Source organism: Leptosomus discolor, chromosome 13 (assembly GCF_034619465.1).
Source record: "Leptosomus discolor isolate bLepDis1 chromosome 13, bLepDis1.hap2, whole genome shotgun sequence".
NCBI classification, from domain to species: Eukaryota; Metazoa; Chordata; class Aves; order Leptosomiformes; family Leptosomidae; genus Leptosomus; species Leptosomus discolor.
Genome location: NC_141403.1, coordinates 9661931 through 9681004, shown reverse-complemented (window position 1 = coordinate 9681004; position 19074 = coordinate 9661931). Strand labels below are relative to the sequence as shown.

The 19074-nt window shown below is 41.7% G+C and overlaps 1 protein-coding gene across 3 annotated transcripts in view; it reads right to left on the bottom strand.

Annotated features, from left to right (window-relative positions):
* Positions 1-19074, bottom strand: part of CHD7 (chromodomain helicase DNA binding protein 7) — an 88400-nt gene that overhangs the window by 15926 nt on the left and 53400 nt on the right. For 2 of the 3 annotated variants that reach the window (XM_086472685.1, XM_086472686.1), the window contains exons 10-20: positions 18904-19025; positions 18188-18431; positions 12371-12547; positions 10749-10892; positions 8346-8601; positions 3411-3621; positions 2693-2888; positions 2300-2467; positions 1474-1653; positions 1091-1201; positions 800-1005 (exon numbers count right to left, since the gene is read on the bottom strand). The exons of the other annotated variant lie outside the window; for it this stretch is intronic. In XM_086472685.1, the coding sequence (XP_086328811.1) occupies positions 800-1005; positions 1091-1201; positions 1474-1653; positions 2300-2467; positions 2693-2888; positions 3411-3621; positions 8346-8601; positions 10749-10892; positions 12371-12547; positions 18188-18431; positions 18904-19025 (2015 nt within the window). The remainder of the gene's footprint in view (positions 1-799; positions 1006-1090; positions 1202-1473; positions 1654-2299; positions 2468-2692; positions 2889-3410; positions 3622-8345; positions 8602-10748; positions 10893-12370; positions 12548-18187; positions 18432-18903; positions 19026-19074) is intronic. 3 annotated transcript variants of the gene reach the window in all.

Genomic DNA, 19074 nt, shown 5'->3' with positions numbered 1-19074 from the left:
ACCAAGGAGTTAAGAATGTTTATTTTACAGGACAGGCAATAAGTTCACTGCTCGTAAAGCTGCAATTGAACTACACTCAAAATAATAAAGTACATATGTGTAACTCTAACGGTCCCAGTAAGCTATGAATAGGAAATTCAAGCAATTCCTACAACCATGGGATTTGAGGAATCATTCTTGTTTTGATCCTGAAATCCACTATTAGCAATTGTTGTATGCAACTTCCTGAAAGAAAGACGGCTGCTCTGACACCCACCGTGTTAGCAGTCAAATATGGCTGCTTGCTTGCAAAAAGATAAAAGTCAAATGGGTAAATCCAATGGGGAAATATATGAAGTATCAAATAGCTGGATTTAAGTGGTGCCAAAATACCAGAATCTATGTTGAAAGCCTCTAGATTGACTGCTGATTTCACCACCACATTGCTCTTTACAAATGTTATTCTCCACAACACTTAAGAGAGATTAAACCTCGACAGCTCGGGAACTCCTTACACTATGAGAAACCAGAAACAAATATTCCGTCATCACAAAACGATGTATCTTACCCGTGAGCTCACAGCCATCTGTGAGCCCTCAGATACTTTAAGCTAAGTAACACATATACAAACAACTCTCTCTCTCTCTCTCTCTCTCTCTCTCCCCTTAAAATCTCCCTGGCACGTACACAGTATAATGAGATAAAGGTTACAGAGATGATGTGAACGTGTGTAAGCGAAAGATGAATTATTTACTATATACCATTTCCATATTTTCAGTTCTCTAGCCACAATCAGGATATTTAATCTGTATATCCTTACCCATAAACCAGCAAGTTCTTCTCCACCCTGAAACATTCACTTCTTGCATAACCTTGGGATTTGTCCTGAGGCCTACGAGGCTTCGTGCTAGGCTTTTCTTCAGAATCACTTTCCAGGTCTGAAAACTCCATCAGTTCATCCTCTTTGACTGCACTGTAGAGTCGGGTTTGCTTCCTTACTCTTGGTGTATCAATAACTAGGTTATTCTAAAATGAAAGTGAAAATGTAGAAACTTAGGAGGGGGGAAAATCTTCAATTTAATTGTACTAGGAACTATCATAAAGCTCTTACCCTTCCATTTAAAGCATCAATATCCAGCTCAGCTTTCTTTGCCCACTTCTGCCAAAAATTAGGGTCATCCAAGGAAATGTCTGTCCTGTTCCCAGATGCAACAAAACTAGCCTAGTAAATGTGAAAACACACGCATTGGTTTCTTAACTGCATGCTACAAAGAATATCTATTTTCACTGGTAAATATAACAGTTAGGACCTATAAAGTGGCAGTTTCAAGAAAGAAAAAAAGTAAGCCTGGAAACACAGATATCCCACCATTGGTGAGGAAAATATATGAGCTAAGTATATTAAAAAACTAAATTGACACAGAAGCAGTTTAATACTGCTTCCATCTATCCTGGTCACATTTTATTAATTTTCCTCTGAATGGCAATGCACACCTTTGCAAATGTTGAGCCTTTTCCTTCAGATTCAATAGTAATTGTGTGTGTTCGCCTTAGGAGAATCTGATCAATATCCTCTTCACAAAACTTAGACCCTTCATCTTCCTCATCCATCAGAGCACCATATGCCCCCTTCCGAAGAAGATCTTCTATTTCTTTCTTAGAAAGCTGTTGCACCTGTAACATACAAGAGAGGGGTTTGGGGTTTTTTTGGCATCAGCCAACGTGTACATCTGACAACATCATCAGATGACTGTCCTCTTATTTAGATTTTAAGAACTTTAAGATAATGTGGCGTCAGTCAATTAAATATCCATGCTGAATTCACCTTTAAAAGAAGAGTAGGAAACCCAGAATTCTTAGGGTGAAGTTATACGAGTGGTTTAAGTGATTTAATAATTCACTGTCACAGAATCCCTTCACTTTAGCTCTGATGACTGCTAAACTCCTCCTGGGAGCAGATGTAACTTACCAACTTGACAAAAACCTAAAGCAAAAAAAGTCCAAAGCAAAAAGGCTACAGCAGAAAAAACTGACTAGAACTCCAAAAAGTGCCAAGATCAACATAATGTAAAGGCTGGAATGATGAGGATGGATGAGGATTGAGGGAATGTGACTCCACCTGCCCCCTCTTGGCAGTAAGCAAGCCACTAGCTAGGCTGAGCCAGTTCATGTAGCCCTACCCTTCATTAACCCTACTTTAAAATACATGCTGTCCTCCTTCTGAAAACCACCGTTCCCCAGCTAAAACACAAACGAGCAAGAGAAGCGTTCCACATTCACAGCGTTTGGTGATCATGCACCTTAATGTATTAATTCTCACCCCATTTGTAGCGTTTTCTCTTCCGCTCATTGACTGTAGCACAGCCTTATCGAGGCCAAGCTTCAAGCTAGCTTTGTCAAACATTTCCCTTTCATAAGAATTCCTCGTTATCAACCTGTAAATTTTCACTGATTTGCTTTGTCCTATTCTGTGACATCGTGCTTGAGCCTGATGAAACAAAGACAGATACTCAGTTACAGGTGACAAAAGGAACTAAAAATTAAAAACAATCAATACAGAGAACTGAATTTAAAAGTTATTGCTTCCAATAGAGATTATTATCTTTATGCTTTTAAGAGAGGGACAATGGATAATTTCGCTTGTAGGTGAAGAAAATTTCACAGCAAAAAGGCAAAGAAAAGTTTTCAATACAATCATCTCTTGTAATATTACCTGGAGGTCATTTTGGGGGTTCCAGTCTGAATCAAAAATGATGCAGGTATCAGCAGCAGTAAGATTAATGCCCAAACCTCCTGCCCTTGTACACAGCAGGAAAACAAACCTATCGGAATCAGGTCTTGAAAACCTGTCAATAGCTGCCTGACGCAAGTTGCCTCTTACTCGGCCATCAATTCGTTCATATGGGTACCTGAAATAAAGACGCGTTATAAGGAGAACTTCACTGCAACGGCATCATTTCTTTGTAAGAATATGCAACTTAAAAAAAAAAAAAGAAAGGAAAATACATTACCCTAGGGTCAAAAGAACTACAACAAACTGAGTGACTGTTCCTGTATCCACTAACTTCATCGGCAGAAGACACAGTGGTTTGTCTCCTGCTTTGCGCCTCTGGTAAAGAACAGACTTGCACTCCAAGGAATGAAATAAACACTCAGGCTTAGGCTAAAAAACTCTAGAGCCCCCAGAACATTTAACGGAGTAGTAAACTAAGAGGTTTAATGCTCTCCATGTGAGGTCACTTTGTATTCACCCGAAAGGAAAAAAAATCTCAGTCCTTGCAGCTTCAAGGTACGCTTTCCCTTCAGCCAGACCACTACTGAAAAGTGTTTGAATTTCAGCCCTTTTCAATACGGATTACTCACAGGTTAAAGACTGCGGCCACCGAGGAAAGCAGAGTTTATTTAGAATTGTATTATATTGTTGCTCTCACCGTCTCTGAATGAGGTAGTCTTCCAGTATGTCCAAGCAGCGCACCATCTGGGAAAAGATAAGCACCCTGTGGCCACCAGCCTTCAGTTTTGGCAGCAGCTTGTCAATCAGCACTAGCTTGCCAGCAGCCTGGATCATTGCCTGGAGCTGAAAATCTGGAGAGTCGGCATTGTGTGTTTCTTTAAACTCTTCCAAAATTTTCTCTTCAGCACCTGCAAAGATTGGACAGCAATACATGAACACTGCAAAGGGTTTTATTAATAAACAATGAGCTCGCCTTCAATACCCTATAGAAAGTGCAGGAATGTTTTTAAGCGTTATGTGAATAAACATTTAGAAAAAATATTAAGCTTAAATGTAAAGCAAACATATACACAAATACAGCACAAATAAAAAGTAACTTTGAGCATTCATTCTCTCTTTTCCCCTCCCCCCTCTTTTAAACAGGAGTAAACCCTTTCCTAAATAAATTCATACAACTATTAAACAAATTAATGAAGAATTAAGAAAAAAGATGAAAAAGTAAACTGACCAACTGACCAAATGGATTTTCTGTCCTTTTTAAAATGAAACATGAAAGGGGGGGAAAAAAAAAAAATCATCTCATTTCCACAGGAAAATACAAGGAATACAAATCACATTCGATGCCTGTGCCTCCAAAACCAGGCTCAAACACATGCATGACCTGGACCTGCTCCTTCCACTTTTAATTATAGAATCAAAATCCAAACAATCAAGAAACTAATTTAAGGGGAAAAAATAAGCAGCTGTGAAATTATTATTTTACCTTCAATTTTGCTTTCTTTTCTGACTGTACTTTTTTTGTTGTTTGATGAAGCTATCCAATGTATATCTTTCCAGAACGAGTCAAAAGTTCTTTCTTGCCACTCCCTCTGCCCACGAATGACACGCACAGCAGCAAGGATTTCCTTGTGCTGCTCATCACCTGCAGACTACAGACCAAGTTCAGGTTTTCTCTTCAACCTCTCCTATGCTTTTATACCATTTTTTACGCCACTTCTCCAAACAGCAGACTATTCTGAGAATCACCAGATTACTGTTCTCGGCTCCGTAGGTTAGGAATCTTCGTTCTAAGCTTATTTCACATCGAAATAAACCCTTCTTTGGAGCTGTCTTTTTCAGCCCCCTGGGTTTTCCTTTGTTTGTTTGCTTTTGGACAAAATGTAGTTTATGAAGTATTTCTGGTTTGTATTAATATTCTGCTTCAATACTGCTTGTGAGTGACAGAAGGAAAGGTGGGAGGGCTGGGGGAGGGGGAAGGACAGCTTACTGCCACGCTTCTGCTGAGCATCTCTCATACCCCAGTTCTGAGTAGATGCCTGCGAACAGACACGCCAACGTGCCCTCCCTGTGCGATCGCTGGTTCCATGCCTCCTGTAACGGGGTGTCCTAACTGGACAGGACCCCGCGCAGGCCCTCTGACAGCTTCCCGTTACCCCGTACGCTTGCACTACCAGCCTTCACAGAACTTAACGGAATCAAGACATGACCACGCTTGAAGTAGGTTTACATCCCTGACTTTTCCTTATCTGGATTCCCTACTCCAAGCATTACTGAACCTAATGGTTTGCACGTAAGAAAAATAAATCCATGTGAAAATAGTACAATCAGACACTCCTTCAAGTTCCCTTCAACCATTTCACTTCCCATCTTGTAAAACACGCAGAATTTTGGATAGCAAATCTCAGATTCTGTACTGAGCTGAGGCAATATCAGGACCTAGGAGGCTGTCAAGCAGTTCACATACAGTAACTTCAGTGATCTTTCCTGGTTACACCATTTATTTCTTACTCAACTGTGATATCCAAATTCAAGTTTCGCTACTAGAAAGTAAACCAATATGCAAACGCAGCCCCTGCAAAAGCCAAGCACACCACCGCAAACAGGTGTAACGAATGGTGAATTTTCAGTATCAGAGTTCCGTCTCAGCAAGACCCACTTGCGTGACAGGCCATGACCTCCAAGCATCTGCTCTTTCAATAACCCTGTCCTAGCAAACCCTGTAAAAGCCCACCTTGCCTTTTTAATTGCTACTTCAATTGCAGTTACGTGACGTACATTGAGAAGCCTATTACCCTGAAGTTACCTGATGCAGTAACGCTAGTTCTTGTCCTAGCTGATTTTTAGTAAGGGATGAAAGGAAGGTATTTGAACATGGGCTTGGTCCATCAGGGAAACCCCTACTTCCACTCCTGATTAGGAGAGGCTTCCAGGGTTCAAGAGGACATGAGGAACACAGTAAGAAAGCTTTCCAGTGTTCAACACTGTAGGACATGCAAGTACAGAGGAGCTCCCCACTGCTGGCTTTTAGAGACTCAGAAAGGGGAATGATGTACAAACACTTGAGAATGATGGCTACGGAGAAACCAGGGAGTCCAGCTGTCAGAAAACTGATTCCCCCAAGTTGGCCAAAGAATACACAAACCGCAGTAACTCCCTCCAGAAGTCTACTCAAAGACAGTCTCAGCAGACCACCATTCTCCCCTCCACAAAACAGATCTACCAATCAAGAAACAAACAAAAACTCCACATTCAACTCCTACCATATTACTTCCACCATAGAATCTTCGGTTAAGAGCCGCAGGTGGTTATCTAACAGACCTGCTTGCAACCTTTATGCAAAACAAAACACACAGTGTTCTACCTGGATATTCAAACACACAGTACTGCTTGCTCACAAAACCTGTGAACTTGGAAGGAAGCAAGAAGGATTCAGAGTCACCTTTATAAAAGCAGTGAAGCCTCAAGAACTTGTTACTGCCACAAATCATTCACCAGGAGAACACTGTGCAATAATACGTACCAGCACCGCAAGACCTCTTGGCAGAGCTACAATAAACTTGTGTCATTGCTCTAAATACAAAGACGTTAATTATCGATCAACAAAATAAAACCTCAGGCTCAGACTACAGGATCTAAGAGTATTTTTTGCCCTAGTACCACAAAGGACACACTTGTTCAGTTCCACCTCCACGCTAATCATTGTCTGGATTTATTTATTTTTCCCTCAGATCCGAAGGCTTGACCCACCTGCCATGCTGCTGCACGACACTGAGAAAGTCCAAATGTTCAAAAGTCACAGAAATGTTACAAAGGCAAAAGCGTTCAAGAGACAAACCCACCTCCCTTTAATGGGGTTAAGATACAGTCATCAAAAGATAGTTGACATTTTCTGCATAGCCACCTGGACTTTAGCAGTCTCTAACAGACACTAAATGATACAAGGCTTGTGAGGAAAAAAAATCCCTGCTTTAGGCAACACTGCAAGCAGTACTCATGAACTCTGACAAAACAAAGTAGCTGCAAAATACTCAGTTCATTTCTTTCAGTAAACATGAAATAAGGAAAAATAACGGCAAGGTTAAAACTAGCTGAAAACCAAGAAATGTAAAAAGCAGCAAGTGCAGAAGCTCGTAACCCGAACATCCTAAACCATTTTCTGGTAAACTCATTTATGCAACAGGTTAACTGAAAACAAAGAACCGACAAGCAAAAAAGCCCTACACCAGAACCACAAAGCTACTTCACCGTATGCTCATCTGAGTTTAGAAACCAAGCAGCCCAGCAGCATGGCTGGATTGAAGTACTTCTGAATGACCCTGTACCATGCCTTTGAAATCATTACTTGCGCACGAAATATAATCAGATGTCATTTTGTGAACCAGTTTAAGCATTTTTTCCTCCCATTTAAACAAAAAATGTCAAGGAAAAAACGTAAGCGCTGCAATATAGAAGTCACACAATAAAAAAAAACCTGAAATCACATATGGCTCTGGAACAAACCAGTCCTTCATCACGATGCCTGTAACCAGCGTTAAACCAACCATCGCCTCAGTTGCACGCAGCCAGGAAGAGGAGCTGGCAATCAAGGCACGAGCAGAATGCAGCCCCACACGGAGGCCTGTGTTACGTCCTCAAAGGAAGCCTTGATCTGAGCGGCACACACAAGTTTAGCGACGGACACTTCAGACAGCCGTGGCTAGCTGGGTCATCACCTGGTGGTCACTGGAACAGGGTCTCCAGGGAAGTGATCACAGCACCATGACTGTCACAGTTCAAGGAGCGTCTGGATGATGCTCTCAGCCATATGGTGCAGTTCTAGGCAGTCCTGCGAGGAGCAGGGAGTTGGACTCAATGCCCAGAGCCAGTGGAAGCCCCGTCCCTGGAGACATTCACCGCTAGGCTTGATGGGGCTCTGAGCGACCTGACCTAGTTAGAGATGTCCCTGCTCACTGCAGGGGGTTAGACTAGATGGCCTTTGGGGGTCCCTTCCAACCCAACACATTCTATGATCCTTTTGGGCTTCTTCCAGCTTGAGATATTCTATGATTCTACAGTACTTCCCATCAGTAATCCTGATCTAAACCCAATAGCATCACACTGAAAAACAGTATCTGTCATTAAACTCTAAGCTGACATTCATGTAAATGTTTTTCTGACCAGTTAAAGTAAGAAAATGGACTGACAAGAAGTGGCCAAAAAGCAGGCCTGATTGTAATTTCTTATCCCGTGACTTTTATTCAGAAATTTCAAGTTACTATCTCAACATTCTATGGCAAGAAAATAAGTAGCAGCTAACTGTAACTCTGAAGCAGAAACCGCCATATTTATGCCAGCATCCAATAACCTGTGTAACAACTGAAATCTTGTTTGTCAGAAATAACAGAAAGGAAAACTTGGTAACACCGACGCTAACTCTGCCACAGCTCAGAAGCCTTGGAAAAAAGCAGCACAGATGTCTTCAAAAGCAACCCTGTCCCGGCTAGCAGATATCCACACCTGAGAGAACTTGAAACGTTATCTCGCTTTTCTACTTAAAATCAAATCAACAAAAACCCACACTAGAACAGAGTTTCTAACTTACTGAACTTCCTTACAACCATTTTTTGAATGAGGAGAAAAACAGGAGGCCTACCATTAATAAGGTATGGATGATTGCAGCATTTTCTTAGTTCCATCATAGTGTTTAAAAGATTAGGTACATTTGCCTGACCTCCACCCTTGGAAAGAAATGTGAAATTCTTTTCAAGAATAGCACGGTAGTATTTCTTCTGAATATTTGTCAGCTCAACTTCAATGATGGTTTCCTCTTTGGGGGCCAGGTTCTTTTCCACATCCTCCTTCAGACGTCTCAGCATCATCGGCTTCAAAATAGCTTGGAGTTTTTGCACCTATGAAACGTATGTTCAACAAATAACTGAATTAAAACTGCAAGGCTTCAGAGAGTTATTTTTCAGTTTCCTTAATTCTAAAATCCTTGCCTCAGACCCCAAGTAGAGAGCATTTGTAAAAAAATCTTTCCCCATGACCTACAGACCGAGTTCTCCTTGTTAATGCAGTGACAAACACACTTCTGAAGTCAATTTTTAGTGTGCAACCCTCCTGTTCAGTGAACGCTATTACACAGACCTCACTTCGAACTCCGCTGCAAGGCAAGGACAGCACTGCACACGAGTCACGGAGAGATAACCCCAAGTGAGCACAGCTACATAAGCAAATCTGACTAGGAGACCGAGTTTTGCAGTTAGCTTCTCACCATTAAACACAGTGTTTAATGCTGTTTTCCCCTTTATAGATCTGCTTCTAATGCTCTTCTTATTTCCCCAGTTTTGACATCCACTGAAGCAGGGAACTATTTAGGCCTGGTCTCAAAATGAAAACGTTTCATTTCTGTAAATTTTTAACACACTGAGCATTTTTAGTGTCTCCAGGTTTTGCAGCATATACTTTAAGACACATCCTAAATGGGGGAGGGGGGAAGAAATGTGCATTTTCCTCAAAAAAACTGGCTAAGTTTTGTCAAATTTTTATGAAGTCCCTTACGCAAAAAGCTCAAACATATTCCATATAGAAAAAGACTGGCATTTAGGTTGTTTTAGGTTGTCTCTCAGCCCCAGTGTTGAGAAGCCGACAATTCACCCTGAAATTGGTCATCATCCCCTGACACAGAGCTGCACAGCAGAAACAGGAACAAAAGACATGTTCTCCTGAATTCACATAATTTCTTTAGCAATAAAGCAACTTCAGGAGAAAAAAAAGATAAATTAGTACAAAGGGATGAACAATTAAAAGAATACATGGAACAGGATTGCAAGGAACGGGGGAGAAAACCCAAGTCATGAACACGTAATCTCTCCCATCACTTGAAAGACGAGCCAAATTCCAAAACATCTAACGGTGTGCCAGCAGAGAAGGCACTTCTTCCAAAACCTGTTGGCCCAAGCAATCCAGGCACCAATTCTGCTCATGGATGATGCTGTTATGTTAGTGATATTTCCACGTGTGGCTTCAAAAACTTCCAGTTCTGCTCTGCTGACATTTTGAGCTGGCCAGACAAAAGCAAGGCTGAGAGTCAGGATATATTAACTGCAGCTCAAACACTCTATTAACAGGACTACATGGCTTCTGGATCAGAGCTGGCTCACTTCCAGTCAGGTCAGAGTCCCTTCCGACTGGCATCCAACTGCCTGCACAATCTGTGGAAGCGTATCTGCGATTCCCTCAGGACACGCTATGATTCTTCCAGGAGGCAAGGGGCTGGGGGGAAGAGCTGTTTTGTAACTCACACTATTACCTATGAAAGAGCTGCTCTCAAAGCAAGCTAACAAATTCAAGCCATCAAAAGCTAGAAGTACGAGAAATTGAATCTTTAGACAAAACCATGAAGTTGCACACAGAAACGCATGCGATCATGATGCTAGATTATCATAGGGTGCAAAGGGCCCAACTAAGGTGCCTAAATTAAGCTGCCATGCCTCAGTAACTCCTAACGTTAAGGTGATTTGACTGTTACCTATTGATGCTTTAAAACCTCTAGCCTCTTGCTAAACTAGGTTTCAATGATGTTCCCGTTTGCACAGCAGTCATTGATAACTCTCAGATGTTAACTCTGCAGAAGTCACAGAGGCCAGTCCCCTCGCTCTGACACTGATGCTTTAGGAAGAATGTCAACTGACAAGTTAATTCTCTCGGCGTGAACAAGCACTTCCAGAAGTATTTTCATCCAGCAACCATTACGAGACACCCCACCTCCATTATTAAACACCACGATTTACCAAGGGGAAACCAGCCCTGTTTCTGCATGACCAATGCACAAAGGATAAAAAAAACCAAAACAGTGATAAGGCAAAATGACTTTTGGTCAAGAGCAAAAAAACCTTAAGATTAAAACAAACAAAAACCCAGGGATAAAACTACTGTAGTGTTCCAAAAAGTAAATAGGTACTACTTGTAAAAACAAGTAATTAAGTTCAGATACAATGAAATGGATAAATTCACAATATCTAAACAGAAAAGTAAGCGTGCAGGAGAAGTTTACCTGTTCCTCGGTTTTCAGATCACCAAATTCTTGCATGAATGTGGTTTCTGATGGGAAGCGACCCGGTTCCAAGAAGTGAAGCAAGCTAAACAGCTCTTCTACGGTATTTTGCAAAGGGGTTCCAGTAAGCAGCACTTTATGTTCCTGAAAGGTTAAGAAATAGTTCCCTAGGATCCATCTCAATTCATTTTCAATGGAGAAATACACAAAACCCTCTCTTTTTTCCTATGTGTACCTCTCACCTCTGCTCCCTCTCCCAACTACTCACACACAGCTCTTTCCAAGGCATTTCTAACGTATCCTGCCCTTCCTTCAGCGACTGCCCAGAAAAATTCTTCACTACTTAAGCATCTTCAAAAGTCCTCCAGATGCAAGACAAGGTTGTACTGCTCCACAACATCGCAGCCCGTGGGCAAATACAATGAACTTTGACAAAACAACAGCTGAACTTATCCCATCACCTCCAGCATAAATCCATGGATTTACCACACCTCCAACAGATCTCAGTACCTGAATCCCTTGAGGGCAGGTCTAAGCTTCTCATGTAGGGAACCTGCAGCAGAGTCCTACTTCCCACGTGCACACAACAGAGCGTGAGACTGGCAGAGACAAGAGGAAACGTGGCGTATTGCTTTAGAGGAGCCTGGAGTGGCTGAGCAACTAGCCCAAGGTCACACACAAATTTAGTAGCAGACCAAGAACTGAAGTGAGGAGTCCCACATCTCCATCTATAGCCAGGCCTGTAAGCTCAGCTCTCCTCTTACAGCGGCCGGAACAAGGAAAATAAATCGTATACAGCGTCTTCACAAACTTCCCTTCACTAAGCCTCAAGACTCCTTCAGGAAAAGTATTGTTTAACAAACAGGGGAAGAGAAACTAGAAGTCACCAATGGGTCACCAATGCTCGTGCAAGCTAACATTTACACTTCTCTATTCCTATCAGAAGTAAGAGGGTTTGAGTTCCAGGCGATGAAGTCTAGCACGACTGCTTTCCTCATGTTTTTAAAGAATCTTCTGACAAAATAAATAAAGTAATTGTTTTGCCTTTTAAACGGTAAATACCTTTAAAAACCATCATCTTATTTTTTCTCTGCTTCATACACGTATTTTGTGCACATAACATGATACACAGCTATGTCAGCATCAGAAACCAACTCCCTTCTCCCTTCCTTACCCACTGCTAAAGAATGTCCTTACGGCCACACAACAATTAACATTCAAGCTGACATGAACCCAGAGCAGTTTAACTCCCACACCCGTCTTCGGCCCCCTGACCACACTGGACCTTGAAGTAAGTGTCTATGTGAAGAAGTGACTACGGAGTGAGTCCCGTGAAAAGACAGAACGGAAAGAATGCGTTTATCTTGATTCACTTAACAGAATCCACATAATTTGAGGTCTAAAGCAACGAAGAGACTCAAGAAACATCAACACTCCAAAACTGAAGGTACACACATGCTTCTGGGTATTTTAAAGACTCTCTCAGCTGCACTCCCTCATTGTCCTTAGCACTCGAGGATTTTACTCAAGAAGAAAACCTTTTATTTTACTTTTGGATGAAACCAAAAATCAGGTGTAATAAAAATACAGACAACACAAACATAAGAGATGTACACACTGACCAGGTCCATCATCTTGAGTCCTTCCAAAAGCTTACAGTTCCTGTTTTTCAGCCTGTGGGCCTCATCAATGACCACGCAACGCCATGGAATGTTACGCAGCTCCGGGCAGTCAGTCAAGATCATTTCAAACGTTGTGATAATGGCATGGAACTTGTAGGACCCCTTTATCACACGACCCTATGAGGAACAGCAGAAGTTAAACTCCCTGGCAAAGAAAGGAAGTACATTTGTTTCAGCTTCAAAATTAATTCTTTAAAAATGCAGACCAGTACAACGGGCAAGGCACGTTAAGTAGGTGAAGTCGTTACTGCTGACTCAAAGAGGGAATACAAACGTGGAAGTTTACTACTGGCTCCATGCTAGCTCTGGTGGTAATCCTGTAAAACAGCCCACAGAACACCTGCATACTCATTGCAAAGATGTTATACAAGTATTTCAGTTGTAATGCGTGCAGATACTAATGCCTCGAAGCGTTAATGTAGTGCTGTAATATTAAAATAAGGTTTTTGGGCTTTGTCAAGAGAATTTTCTTTTTCTTTTAAATCAAAGGTATGTGACAGTCCTCGCAAACAATCCCAACAGGCCAGAAGTACATTAAGGGTTCATTTTTATGACTATTAGGATATTTCGCTCCCAAATAAACAGTAATTTTTTCCTGGTAGGCATCAAGTACCCAAAAGACCTACAATTCTAGTACACAGCTTTGAACAGAAGCAAATCTCTGAACTCTTAATGGAGCATGTATATCCCTGCATACGTTTCCTTGATATTTTTGTAAATTTGTGTTAAGGAAAGTTCAACAGGACGATTTATTTGATGTCTGGCACCATATTCGCTATTTATTTGGTTAACTAAGGGTCTTGTTTCCAGGGCCGATACTGACTCTATTTCAAAAAAACCCAACCCCGAATAAACTTTGCACAAGCTCATGAACATCCTTCTGACACAATGATGTATTTCTTTGTTGTTCAAAGACAAATGTAACTTGGTATCTCTAGTGGCACTGGGCCTGTACAGGACCACTGCCTCTCTAAGGATGGGCCCCCCACAAGTTCAAGGCTGTTCTGCATTTTCAAAGCACAACTGGCACAGGTTGTGCACTGAACACATTTCAAAAGTCACAGATTATTTTCCAGTAAGGTGACCATTTCTTCCTTCCAACATGTGCAAGCCTGAATCCTTTGGTAAGTGACCTGCATGTAATCCTCTCCAAACTGTGGGGATCAGCACTGGCTACTGACTCAATAAAATGATTGGAAACCTGATCTCTCAAACTCAGCATTAAATCTGCCTATGCACATCGAGAGTATTTCAGAGGAAGTAACGGCCTGCTCGACAGTGCTTTCTCGGCACGTAGTCCAGAGACATTTATCTTCTCAGGGAGAAAGAGCTGTTACCTAACGAACAGCAGATGAAGATACACCAAGTGGGCAACTTAGAAAGCCAGCACATTGAAATGCTGAAACCTTTTCACGAGCCAGACAAAACCGAAAACACGAGAACGCAGCCCAGGAGATTCTTTCCCAGTAGCGGCAAGCAGTGATCACTACATAAAGCAGCGTGTCCAGGTGAAGCAAAAATCCTACGAGGGACCCTTGATCAGATATTTAGAGCCATCTAAATCTCACATTAAGATATGCGCAGTGGTCCCGCCACAAAAGCTCACAGTATTTGAAAGACAGCCAAATGCTGTACTGAAGAACACAGAGTAAACCCAGCAGACAGTTCCAAGAGCTCTCCAAGAGCTTCAGAAGGTCAACGATGCTGTTTACAACAGTTTCAGACCTCCAACACTTGGAGAAGCATGGGAAAGCATCCTAAGCAACCCTATTAATGTCACATTTGAGAAATTTAAATGTAGAAACTATCAGGAAAATGACCCACAGCATTGTCACAGGTGGATTCTTAGGCAACTAGGAATCAATTTATCTTGCTTCAGCATGGCATCCAAATGAAGTTCTCTGATGTTGGAACCACAGGAATTTCATACCCATTTACTCAGAGAAGTTTCCTCCATTTGAGGAAATCAATCGTCCTAATAGGCAGCAGTTTCCTGTTCTGTTTGGGAAATTCTTCTGGAAGTAACTCAAGCACAGAGGTAGCCATAAGGTACAACAATTAGATACGACTATAAAAGGTGGGTTACGTTTTGGAGTATTAGCTCTTATCAGATACAAATTGAGGAGATCAACCAGATGTGTGTAAGTAGGTACTGGACATCTGGAAAGATGCACATTTCACCAATGGGAACCGTGAAAGATTATTATGGTCTTTTCCCACCAACCTCAGACTCCACTTTGGGGAACAGGAGAACAGATGAAGCAATGCACGTATTCACCAATTAGAGCCAGAAGGCATCTGGAAAACTATGTCACAGCCACTTTGTAAAATGCAATTTGACGTCATCTTCAGTGAAAGACAGAGTCCCTATCGGTGGAATACTGCCTTACAGTGCCGCACGCTCACCATCCCATGCAGAAATCAGAGGTAAGCCTACGTTGATGACATGTTCATAGCTCAGTAGCTTCTCAGCAAGGGAGAAAACCACACAGGCAAGAAAATACTTAAGCCAACACCCACTGAGCCCAAAAGCAATGAACCAGGTAAGTCACAAAGTCCTGAACATCAACAGCATTATTCTGAGCTAACATCAACCAAGGACAAGGCATTCTGCTTCTACAAGCGAGCCAGGTGGTTTCTCTTTTCCATCCCCATTACACCGCAAAGTAGATTTCCATCACAAGCCAGCTAACTCTTTTGCAGATGTTAGCTTTCCTCATCTTACAACAGAACTCCTTCTCAGAGGTAGAACACTGCAGAAAAGCAACTGGTTTATTTGATATTCCAGCCAGGGAAGGCCCCCAGAAGGACTTCCAGGTGTACTGCTCAGGAGCACCAGTACAGGTTCCCTGCGTGATCCTCACAAGCAGTAAGGCAGGAAGGGATTTCAGGGGAATGTCTCTGGTAGCATAGTGTCCTTAGTGTTGAAGTCACCCCACTGTAGAAAGGTTTTTTTTTATCAGCTGCTCTGTAGGTTTTCACAACAACTTGACTCTGGTTACTGGTGTTGACGCTGAAAATGACACTGCTGCAGATGGAGCAGGTGCTTCTCAGGCATGCCGTCTCTCATTACTGCCCTTCAAAGACACTCACACTTGCTCAACATTCAACCGTCTTTTTGAGAAACAGCTCAGTTTGAGAGCCCTTTCGTCACGTTAAGACCTAAAAAGCCAAAGATACCGATGTCTGGGTTGATGTGTTTGGCAAGGGGACTAGAAATGGCAGTGCCAACGCCTGCCATCCTTCCCTCCCTTATCGTCCTCCATCGCATGCCCACTGGTGGTACTTCAGAGGATGCCAGACTGAGCACTACATGTGGACTCTCTTTGTCAGAACACGAAGAGGGTTTTTTCCCCGTAATTCAGTTTGTACCATGTGTTTCTCAGGTGACACAAAGAACGGAACACAGAAGGTGATTCCATGACACATCTAAGCTAGCTGCCACCAAAAGGACGAGTTCCTGCCATTTCTGCTTTATCTCCAACCATAGCAATTGTCTGATTCTCCTCTTCAGCCAGCTCAGGGAGCAAAGCCAGCAGAGTACGAGTCATTTGTCTGTGCCATGAGTGCTTTGTCGTTACTTGCTATGGGGTCAAATGACTCCCATGGTCATTGCAAGAGGTGAGTTAAGAATACAGCAACAGGGGAACCAAAACTTTCTGCAGCATCTTGCTTCAGATCCTTTCAGTTGCCTTTAGATCAACGGAACAACTGCCAAAATGGCACTAAGAATCTGTACAGGAAGTGAGATTTTTCTGATGACGCCCCTTCAGGTTTCATACTAGGTAACTGCTGCATCCTAAGGGAAGAACAGGCTGAGAACAAGCACCACTTGAATAACAAACAAACGTCACTTAACACCGGAAACAGCTCAGCAGAGACAGTATTTGTATAAATCCAAATTTTGAAATTTTATACAAAATTAGATCTAAACCAGAAAAAGCACAAACCAGTTCCAGTTCATTTGTGTATTACACACCAAGGTAAGAAGCTAAATGGGATTATCATTGTAAGGAATATAAGCCCTTAGACCTCAGTGTAGCAACTGTTCCCTGAATCAAGCCTCTTTCACAACAGCCTGTATGGTTTTGATTTGAAAGTTTCTCTGATAAATTGCTGAGAAAACGGTTACTTCCAGGGCCAAACAGATGTAAGTTCTAAGTACTATAAATTACCATGCGTTTTTCTACTTTATTTCAGTACACGATTCTATTTCTGTTTGCCCTAATGGCATGTCAGGTTGTGCCACAGTCACCACCTTCTAAACAGTTTTTACTCCGTTCCTCCCCTGTGAAAGCGTATTTTCTGTCTCGCAACCACTCTCATAGCTTTGCTCGAAGGACTCTGGTTTTTCAAACTCTTTTTGAGGGCAGGAAGCAAGAGGTAGGCAAGCTGGACTCCCTACCGACAGAGAGAAGAATGTTGTCACTTTTCTACCCTTTAATACAGCTTTCTTTCCTCCTACACGCTTTCACTACACTAGCCCTTTTAACCACAGTCTCACAGGATGAACTCATGTTTAACTGGTCGTGTGTCACAACACAAAAGGATCTGCGTTTGTCTTGCAGCCTCCCCAGAATGGAGCTCTCCATATTCTGAGAGTCATCTCCACCCTTGGGCTGCAGGCAGCCCTACATTTAGCTGTTCTGAGTATCGCTAGCTTGGATCCAATTTATTAAGTAATACAGCTTACTCTGTAGCCATGAACTGCCTTAAATTATTTACCACTCTCCCCATCTTTGTGTCATTTGAAAACTTCCTCAGTAATGATTTTATGTTTTCTTTCAGGTCATTGATAAAAGTGTTATATAGCTCATGGACACGAACCAATCCCTGAAGAACTACACTGAAATGCAAATCACTTCTCATTTACAATTACATCGAGAAATATCAGTTAGCCAGTTTTAAATCCACTTAATGTGTGCCATATTGATTTTATATCATTCTAGTTTATTAATCAAAATATCCAGTGGCATAAAATCAAATGCTTTACAGAAAATCTAAATATATGAATTCAGCACTATCACTTCTTTAAGCTCAGCTGCAAATAATACTCCACTATGCATCAAATCAGGTGCTCAACTTCCACTCTTTTTTTCTCTTAAGTGAGGACGATTATGTTGTTTTGCAATAACATTTGGTGTATGGACATTATTTTTTCCCAATCCCCTTTGGTGATTCTGAGCAAAGCCATGCATTTACATGTAGAGATCTGTTGCTCCTTACAGCTTCAGTTCTCCAAGTAATTTTGTTTCTACACACAATCTTTTCTGTACCTGCTCTCCTTCTCTCGCAAGAACGATTCAACAAAAGTGCAGCAACACAGATTCAAAATACATCCGGCTTACAAAATTTGACAAAGAAGCATCAATAAGCTTAATTTCCGCAAGCTGGTCTTCTCCTGGGATGGTAAGCAAAGCTTGATATTTAAGCGCAGTTCCAATTAAAGTAGTTTCCTTATTAAGAATCTTTTCTGCCAGCTCTCCTCAGGAACGCAAAGTAATGACAACCTTGTATGAAACAACGAGACCCTGACCGAGAGCTGCACCATATCAGCAACCCCTGGTCCCCCTCTATTTGCAGCTGATCTCCTGGCTACTACTAACAAGCTCTCACTTTAGTAACACACACGCCATCATGATTAGCTAAAACCTGCTACGTCGGTACTAAAAACCTCATCGCTGTTTAGATTAATTAACAACAGTAAGGGATATACAAAAAAAGAGGAATAACAAAAAAATCACGAAGAGCTTTTACCTGTGGATCTTTGAAATACATTTCATACAACTGAATGGTCCGCCGGCTCGCTTGACTCCCATGATACACAACCACATTCAGCTCTGTCCAGGTGCGGAACTCCCTTTCCCAGTTGGGAATTGTGGACAACGGTGCAATAACCAAGAAAGGACCATGGATTCCTTTCAAATATATCTCATAGAGAAACGTAATGGACTGGATAGTCTTTCCCAACCCCATTTCATCTGCTAAAATGCAGTTTCGTCTGAAAAAATAACAAAACCAGTCTGAATGATTGATTCCTAACTCTAACACAGAAAATGGGTAAGAAGCTAAACTGAGTAACACACACATTTCTAGAATGGCAAGTTTACACCGAAAAGATACCACAATCTTTGTGCATTTTAAGTAAATGTTATGCTTTGTGATGCAATAAGCATGGATATAGCCATTTTATGTACCTCCCCGCGGGGTAGGAAGGGGCAGCAGGAGTGTGCATGAACACATACACATACAAAAGCATTTGCCACAAGAATCGATCCAAAACATTCATGTTTTACATAACATTAAGTTATCCACCCAAACTGAGTCTGTATATGACTCCTGCAGCAAAAAACAAGACATGTACATAATTCTAAAACCTCGCTTTAGAAGATTTCTTTAAAAGGTTATTGTTTCAAATAAACTGTGAAAGCTTCTCCAAAGCAGGATTCAGCAGTAAGCAGTATCTTACGTACGTGTTGTACCAATTGAAAAGAAGCCAGTTTACTCCCTCCAACTGGTATTCCCTGAGTTTGTTATTGTTTTTATACTCCCTGGAACTCTCCGATTTCTTCCAGTCATCGGCAGGAGGTCGCTCCTGTTTCAAATACAGCAAATCCCATTAGTGGTTTCTGAAAGACCACATT